The sequence below is a fragment of the Hevea brasiliensis genome, chromosome 10 (genome assembly GCF_030052815.1).
Source record: "Hevea brasiliensis isolate MT/VB/25A 57/8 chromosome 10, ASM3005281v1, whole genome shotgun sequence".
Classification (NCBI taxonomy): domain Eukaryota; kingdom Viridiplantae; phylum Streptophyta; class Magnoliopsida; order Malpighiales; family Euphorbiaceae; genus Hevea; species Hevea brasiliensis.
In genome coordinates, this window is record NC_079502.1 from 92,422,438 (window position 1) to 92,432,147 (window position 9,710).

The 9,710-nt window shown below is 34.6% G+C and overlaps 1 protein-coding gene across 1 annotated transcript; it reads left to right on the plus strand.

The window, feature by feature from the left end:
- Nucleotides 1-425: 425 nt before the first annotated feature.
- On the plus strand, nucleotides 426-3,113 carry LOC131168865 (transcription factor bHLH25-like). The gene is made up of 5 exons (XM_058128728.1): nucleotides 426-461; nucleotides 561-1,118; nucleotides 1,361-1,732; nucleotides 2,259-2,308; nucleotides 3,089-3,113. Exons 1-5 carry the CDS (start codon nucleotides 426-428, stop codon nucleotides 3,111-3,113), a joined length of 1,041 nt encoding a protein of 346 aa, XP_057984711.1.
- Nucleotides 3,114-9,710: the final 6,597 nt, after the last annotated feature.

Consider the following 9,710-nt stretch of genomic DNA (forward strand, 5'->3'; position numbering starts at 1 on the left):
CTTCTTCTTCTTCTTTACGGGCAAGCTTTCAACTCCCAGTGTACTGCATGAGTTGCCACAAACACTTCTCTTTCATCTGGATTTACTTTTCTCAAGATCCATACTTCTTTACTTGAATGACCCAATTCTTGGTTAAACAATTTCTGAGGGAACTGTTAATTCATATGGTTTAGCTTCTATCCTTCTTCCTCTTTCTTTTCGCCTTTCTTAGATATGTAGATTAATGCATTTATTGTGTCTAAATTTCTGTGTCTGGGCCTCAACCTTTACTGTAATTTTAAAGATCTTGAAATCAGATTACCTTTGGATTAGTGCTTCTTTGGCTTTAAGTTTAATGATAAGTGCCTAATTTATAAATCTTCTAGGGTCGTATCTCTCAACTCTTAGGTATCTTTTAAGCAATTGAAACAATCAAAGTTCCTATAATGGAAATCTCATCGGCCAAATGGTTATCTGAACTGGTAAGTTCACCGACTCCCACTGCTCATCATTTTCTTTCTCGATAAATGATAGAAGTACTTATTAGTTAATGAAGGCGATGTGATTCTTTCTTTTCACAGGGAATGGAAGATCCGGCTTTTAACCATCAATACCAAATGAACCTTCTTGATTACCCAATTGATGATCTTGATTTTCAGTTCTCTCCTAAGAGTTACTCAACGAATGACCAAATCTTCAATCCCCAACTCGTGCAAAACTTTAGCTGTGCACCCATTGAAACTTCTCAAAGGCCAAGAAAACACCAAAAGACCTATAGTTGGAATTCTTGCACCACTGAACAAATCACTTCAAAGCCTCCTCCATCTTCCTCTTCTCACATTATCTCTTTCCAGAACTCCAATTCATCTGCAGCTACTTCTCATCAGTTGTATGGCTTGGACCCAACAACTGTAAAGCCTAAGACTGAAGTGGGGTCTAATGGAAACATAAATTACACCTCTAGTTTGTTCTGTCAGGGTTCCTTTGAGGAATATGGACAAGGTACCAACAAGAAGGCTGGTCCATTGAGTAGGTCTCCTTTACATGCGCAAGATCATGTGATAGCGGAGAGAAAGCGCCGCGAAAAGCTTAGCCAGAGATTCATAGCTCTTTCAGCTGTTGTTCCTGGCCTGAAGAAGGTACTAAACAAAGAATTCCTGTGACTTTCTTGATTTTGAATGAATTATGCTTAGTTTTATTTTCTTGTTATCTTTGCAATCCCTTGTCGAAGAAAATAGTAGTGATTGTTATGTATTAATTGCATGGTACTGAAACTCAAGATCCAATTGACTGTTGAGAGGGGTAGATAGCAAATCTAATTCATACAGTATTAATTAGGCGTAAAGATGTTCGGTAGTAACATTCTAATATTCAATTACAGATGGACAAAGCTTCTGTTCTTGGAGACGCTATTAAGTACTTGAAGAATTTACAAGAACGCGTAAAGACACTCGAGGAACAAGCTGCCAAGAAAACTATGGAATCAGTAGTTTTCGTGAAGAAATCACAGGTATATGTGGACGACGAGTCGTCCTCAACCAATGAGAAATCCGATGGCTGCAGCGACCAACCACTCCCAGAAATAGAAGCAAGAGTTTCAGACAAGGATGTTCTCATTAGAGTCCACTGCGAAAAGCAGAAGGGATGCCTACTGAAAATACTAAGTGAATTGGAAAAACTTCATCTAAATGTCATCAACAGTAGTGTCTTGCCGTTCGGAAATTCCACCCTTGATGTAACTTTTGTTGCCCAGGTAATTAAATATTTTTTCGCCATCTCCCCATCTTAATTTCTTTTCTTCTCATCTTGAATTCTGAACTTTTCGGTAGGAGAGATCTTGCATTTATAAGATAATCTTTTCTCTTCACTGTCATTTATATACCTGAAATTGTAAAAACAATGCTTAGACTCTGGTTGGCAATGAAGTATCTGAGTTAGAAAATCATTTTTCAAAAAAAAAAAATTATTTTAAATACCATTAAAAAATAAATTGAAAAAATTTATTTTAAAATTTTTATAATTAAAATATATTAAATTTAATTTTAAATATTTTTTAATACCTTCCAATTAACTTATTTAGAAAAGTGCTTTAGTTAAATATAAGGGTGCTTTAGTTAACTAATATATTTAGTGTGCTTTAGTTAATTATTAATTTTTTTATAAAAATAAATTGTTCAATTAATTCATTAATATTTATACAAAAACTTTTAAAAAACACACTAAATGGAACGGAGAACAATACTGTAGCTAAGAGAGTTAAATTTTGAAATTTATTGCAGATGGACGTTGATTTCTCCATGACAGTGAAGGATCTCGTGAGAAACCTAAGGCAAGTTCTACCAGGGTACATGTAAACAGTAAAAACGCAAGAACCCGAAATTTTAAAATTTTAAGCTTTTCGTGAATTTGGATTCCACTAATGTGAAGCCCAGGGATGAGGCTGCATCTCCAAGAAATGTGCACGTGCAGCCTTTGGTTTCAAAGGTCGCCCATTTTGGGAACCAAAATTATGAAATAAAGGTCCGCCAAGGAACTATTAATAAGAGGCCTTACTCGATGACCAGAACTCCTTCACATGCTCAAGATCACATTCTGGCCGAGAGAAATCAGAGAGAAAAGCTTAGTCAGAGGTTCATAGCTCTTTCAGCTATTGTTCCAGGCCTTAAGAAGGAACTGCTCTATTCTTCTTCAAACACAGGCTATATTCTTTCTTCTTTCTACTCTTGCAGATGGTGCAGTACCCCCCGTCATTGAACCATTTTCTAATGTTTTTTGTACACTATAGATGGATAAAGTTTCTGTCCTTGGAGATGCTATCAAATATGTGAAACAACTTCAAGAACGAGTGAAAGTACTTGAGGAACAGACCAAGACGAGAACTGTGGAATCAGTCGTTCTGGTGAAGAAGTCTCAGCTCTTTGCTGATGATGACTCTTCTTCATGTGATGAGAACTCCGATGGAGGCCCCGATTAAGCACTTCCAGAGCCTGAAGCGAGACTTGCAAATTAATAATGATTTAATTGAGCACCCATCTGATCAATCTCCATAAATTTGCAGATGGAAGCTGAAATCTCCATGGCAGTGAAGGATCTTGTGAAAAACCTAAAGAGCGTCATTTTTGAAGTTCATGTAGACCAAGTTTCATTTTTTCATTGCTCTCTCTTTTGCACCTCCCGCTTAATTACTAAGAGAATCATGTTGAAAATTGAAGGGCACTTTCTTTGAGAAACTATTGATCATTTTCTTATTATTTTAGGGTCTCTGTGTTTCGTGACCTGCAATGCGACCTGTTTTTTGGCTGGATTTTTTTTTTTCCAACTTTTCCATTGTATAATTAACCTGCAGTTAGATTGAATTATATTATGCTATAAAAATAAGACTACCTGTGATTATCCTTTTATCACTGGTTAATTCTTTATTATTCTGTTCTGTATGTTTAATCTATATTTTTATTTGGTGAACATGGCTGGTTAGGTAGCTTCATGTAGCTAGATTATTATCACAGCCTTGAAATAATTTTGCTCCTCAAATTAAAAAAAAGGAATTTTCAATTTCGTGAATAAACTTCTCTGGTCTCCTAATTCTGATGGGTTTTTATTGTCAAATCACTATGCCTTCTTCTTGTTTAAGACAATTATCATCGCCTTTCTCTTATGATATATTCTAGTGCTTGGATTGGATGGGCATTCCCTCCTCTTTCTTTAGAAAATCAAACCTTAGATTCTTGAGGATAAGCTAAGTTCCGAGAGCATTAATGCAAGGATATGGAGAGACCATACAGAGACAATATAGGCTAATTATTAGGTACACCCGGTGCACTAAAAAATAGTGCTCCCTCACTCACAGAAAGTGGGTCCTTCCTATTATATAGGAATTGGGTCCCACATGATTGTGAGAGAAAATATATGTGCACCGGGTGTACCTAATAATATAAACCCTTCTGATGAAAAAATTAAAAAAAAAAAAAAGACTATATATACCCTGGAGATTGTGGAATACATTACTTGACACCGACTCTTTTTTCAATTGAGATCATCACATCCATTAATTATAATTAAAAAAAAAAAAACTTTGCAATTAAGTGGAATAAATTTCATCAGTAAAATAACCTCAAAAAGCTAACTTAAATTCTAGTATGAAAAGGATTTCTGGCCAAAAATAAGCAGTCATCTGGTGACCACACATTACATAAGTATAAAATTGCAAACAGCGTACAGCTCTGGTGGCTGTCAATTTCTGCCACGACTTTATTATTATTATCATTATTTTTAATAAACCAAGACTTGATGCTTAGATGGAGGGATTAATGTGAACATTAACCTATTTTTATAAAAATGGTATTTGTTTTAGAAAATACTAATTAAAAATATAGTTTTAAGGGTAGTTAAGTTATTTAACACAGAAAACACTATTTGAAAACATAGTTTCAAATGCTAAAGCACGTTAGATTGTATCAAGGTTAGAGAAATTGAAAACGTTTGTTAAACTGGCATTATTTAGAGTTGTAACATCGCATCAATACGTTCAGGCTATTTTTTGAGAAAACGTTATTTTGAAATGGTGTTTTTTTAAGTACGTGTCAATTTGGTTAGAATTGTCCACAAAATTTGAAATGAGCGAAGCGTAGAGAAGTTATTCTCTGTGAAGAATCAGCAATGGCATACTAGCTTCGCCTCAGAATGCAAATTTAAATTTCCCTCATAATGCAAATTTAAAAGGCATAGGAAGCAGATTAAATTTGTCGAGTTGTCACCTATTTCCTGCAGGTTCTCTTTTTTCTATCTCTACGTTTAGGGCTTGTATTTGAGATATCTCTTTAGCCCAGTAATTTTATAACAACTCTTTAAGCAATGAAATTCTCTTTTCTTTATTAAAAAAAAAAAAAAGCTGAAGTACAAAAGTTCATGTGCATGTGCCGCAATACACATATAAACTAGCTGGAATTTGTACTGCTGTCTCACAACATCTCTGCATCAAACATCATCCTATTAAGTTTGTTCTTATCAGCAAAACTTCTATGAAGTAGTCAATATAGCTTTTAATTTCCCAACTGGGAAGCAATAGATTTACGTTAGTCTTAATAATGCCCCAACTAGCTTGCGTGGAGTGAATTATTTAATTGGACACCCACTTGAATATGTCTCTGCTAGAAGGATAAAATAATTTTTCCTTAATAGTTTAAATTATAATTAACAACCAATTATATAAAACATTGTCAAAAAATTTCCACTTAACAAGGGATTAAGCTTAAATATATTTTGACAATCCTCTAGCTCTTTCTCCCCTCATCCTCCTCCTCCTCTCCTCTCTCTCTCTCAAATCTCTACTCATCAGTGGTTACCCTAGCATTTCCTTTTCATTTTTTTTGTTAGTTTTTTTTCTAACAAACTCTCAAATCTATATCTATTTGAAACATATCTGAATTTCTCTTTTAAAATTTGTGTTATTTAGGAATAGATATGAGATTTTCTCCCCAGTATCACTATAAAAAACAATCAGTTTTGCAATCGATTATTGCAACTAGTTAAAATCGTTTGCTATTAATAATTAATTTTACATCTGATTTGTGATTTCAGTTTTTGTTAGTCAAATAATTAATTTAAAAAAAAATTAGCAACCAATTCAAGAATCAATTGCTAAATCGGTTATTATTAGCAACCGATTTATAATTGGTTGTTAAATCGATTGGTAATCGTGAAGGAGCGGAAGAATGAAAAACACAAGTTTATACCATTGAATTCAAAAAATTTTCACCTAGAGTAACATGCATCATGCAAGATTTATTTTTATCTATTTGATTTCAATGATAAACAACATATTAAAACACTTTTAATATGTTTTTAGATCTGTATTTGCCATTTAAGATTTTAAAATTAATCAGATTAATTTTAAAACCCTAGATTAGATCAAGAACAAATACACTAACCTCTTGATGCATTGCAGTGTATTTGTGCCTTTCAGATGCGTCTTTAGGACACCAGATGTTGTCCCTCTAGCTTGTCCACACCAAGAACACCTATGGCAGCCCTTGAACAGCTTCTAAAGCTTTTTCTATTAATTAGAAAATCAAGTTTTGCCTTTTAAGAGATTAAAGATGTAAACAGGACACTAGAAATAATTTCTAGTATTTTTAATTCAAGAGATTGTTTGCTAATCTCTTGGAATAGATGAGAGATGAAGAAGAAGAGAGGGAGAGGAGCCTTTGGGTGGCGGCACAAAGAGGAGCAGCTACTGGTTGTGTTGTTTTCTTTTCATAACAACACTTATATAGCTAGGTTAACACATTAAACCCTTGCCACATGTCACCCTCTGATTGGTTCTACGTTTAATTGACCCAATCACATTGTGCCAAGTGTCAAACCTATATTTAATCTTAATTTCTCATTAATTAAATTCATATTTAAACACTTTAAATATAAATTTAACTTATACTATACATCCAATAACTTAGATTTGGTTTCAAGTCATGCTAGGGACTTTGCAATCTAATTGCAAACCAAACTTATTTAATTAATCAATTAAACTCTTTAATTAGTTAATTAATTAAATCATATTTAATTAGGTGATAACTTGTGTATGTGTGTGACTTACCAGGCTCATCACTAATTGGCAATGAGATATGATATCAACTCTTAATATCATCAGAACTCTTTCTTACCATAAATGATTTCTCTAAATCATTTTATGCACCTCATAGACCATGGTTAACACCTAGCATAGCATGCCATGGCCACCCAATCAGTAATAAGGTTACCTTAGATGAATCTATAATCATATATTACCATGCACTAGAATCTCTCTGTAACAAAATCCCAACTCAAGCTGGAGTCAAGGTTTATGTCAAACCCCATTTGCTATGAATATTATATTCTCTTTTAATTCCAGTTCTTGATTAAAAGATTTTCTCATCAGAAATTCTTTTCTGAATAAATCTATCTGTCCTGGCCAGGAACTTGAAACATCAAGAATAATTAAATGAATATAGGATTTTATCTCTATTTACTTAGAAGAACAGATTCCATCTTGATCAACACCTACCTCCATGTAACTAGTAGGAGCCAACACATGCCCATATACCCATACACAGTACAATATGAAAGCAGTATCAAACTCAAACCACCTATATACAAGATCACTATGCTATCTCAGGTCCAAAGATTATATGCACTGATATGATTTATGACAATGCATTGACAAGAGTAAACTCCATGTGCTTGTCATAAGTGTCACTGGTTCGGCCTACTTATCATTTATAAGTGCCTATCATGTTTGTCATATGGCATGAGACTCATCATTCCATCTTATTTATATCTCATATAAATAACTTGGGAACAAATATGAATACAATCATTCTGGATAAGTCATGTCCTTATTATGAAGTATCCTCGATTGTGAACCTATTTATGATTCTTTGTACTAGAAATACTGTCACTCATATTCTTAACAACTTAAGAATAGAATTTCTAACAAAATATCAATGGACCTTTTCTATTACACATAAATATATTATGTAAATGGAAAAGTGAAAATGCCTTTTATTAATAAAAACATGTACAAGATACATACTAAATGATATGCTCTAGGGCATACTACTAACAATCTCCCACTAGCACTAGAGCCATTCATTACAATATCTTAGACCCATCTTCTCAAGATGTCGGTCTAGCTGAGTCTGTGACGTAGGCTTAGTAAATGGATCAGCTGGATTTTCAGATGATGCTATTTTCTGCATGGCTACATTGCCTCGCCCAACTATTTCTCTGATAATGTGATAGCGCCTTTCTATGTGTTTGGATTTTTGGTGAGACCTTGGTTCCTTAGCCTCTATGACTACTCCATTGTTGTCACAGTGTAGTGGAACTGCTGACTTAATGGAAGGAACTACTGCAAGTTCTGTTACGAACTTCTTTATCCAAACAGCTTCCTTTGCAGCATCTTATGCAGCAATATACTTAGCCTCAGTAGTGGAATCTGCAGTTGTGCTCTGTTTGGAACTCTTCCAACTGACTGCACCTCCATTACAAATGAACACATACCCAGAGGTAGACTTTCTATCATCGATATCTGATTGGAAATCAGAATCAGTATAACCATCCAATTGCAAGTTTCCACCTCCATAGATCAAGAATAAATCCTTAGTTCTTCTCAAGTACTTAAGGATATTCTTGTGACTATCGATGTTCCAAACCTGAATTGGATTGATACCTGCTAGTCAAACTAACAACATATGCGATATCCGGCCTAGTACACAACATTGCATACATTAAACTTCCAATAGCCGAAGCATATGGAATCCTGACCATCTTATCTCTTTCTTCAGGTGTCTTTGGAGACATCTCTTTAGAAAGATGGATACCATGTCTTATTGGTAACAATCCTCTCTTGGAATCAAGCATGTTAAACCTCTTTAACACCTTTTCCAAGTATAGATTTTGGGATAAATTAATTATTCTTTTCGCTCTATCTCTATAGATGCGAATCCCAAGAATATAGGTTGCCTCCCCTAACTCTTTCATGGAGAATGTATTTGGCAACCATACCTTTACAGTTGTCAACATACCTGTGTCATTACCCATCAACAGTATATCATCCACATATAAGACAAGGAAAGTGATAGCACTATCACTAACCTTCTTACATACACATGGCTCATCCTCATTTTTTATAAAACCAAATGATTTAATGGCTTCGTCAAAATGGATGTTCCAACTCCTCGAAGCCTGCTTCAACCCATAAATGGATCGCTTTAGCTTGCATACCTTGGAACCATCTTGGGATTCAAAACCCCTAGGTTGTTCCATGAAAATGTTTTCTTTAATGTATCCATTGAGAAAAGTTGTTTTGACATCCATCTGCCAAATCTCATAATCATAGTATGCAGCTATTGCTAATAGAATCCTAATTGATTTAAGCATGGCAACAGGCGAGAAAGTCTCCTCATAGTCGATTCCTTGCCTTTGGCGAAACCCTTTCACTACTAGCCTTGCCTTATAGGTCTCTACCTTTCCATTAGAACCAATTTTCTTCTTGAAAACCCATTTGTTCCTTATAGGTACAATACCTTCAGGTGGGTCAACAAGATCCCAAACTTGATTTTTATACATGGAATCAATTTCAGATTTCATAGCATCAATCCATTTTGAAGAGTCTATATCTGATATAGCTTTTTCATAGGTAAGTGGATCATCTCCACGATCTACTTCTTCATGAGTAGACGACTCTTGTTCTTCTTCATGAAGGAAACCACATCTCACTGGTGGGTGAGATACCCTGGTTGTTCTACGAGGAATAGCTGTAGATGTTTTATCAATGGGTGTAGGTTGACTAGATGGATCTATATCCATCTGATCTGTTGGTTGGTCAAAATTCTCCAATTCCAACTCTATTTGCCTTCCTTTGCCTCCTTCTTGAACAAACTGTTGTTCAAGAAATATGGCATCTCTACTTATCACAACCTTTTCTGAAATAGGCAAATAAAAATAATATCCAAAACTATCTTTTGGATATCTAACAAATCGACCTTTTTCTGATCTGGTTTCTAATTTATCAGTGTTCAGCTCTTTGACATAAGCTGGACAACCCCGAATCTTAACATGCTTAAGACTTGGTTTTCTTCCATGTCATATCTCATAAGGTGTGGAAGAAACTGATTTTGATGGAATCCTATTCAGAATATATAAAGCTTATTCTAATGCAAATCCTCAAAAGGAGATTGGCATATCAGTATAGC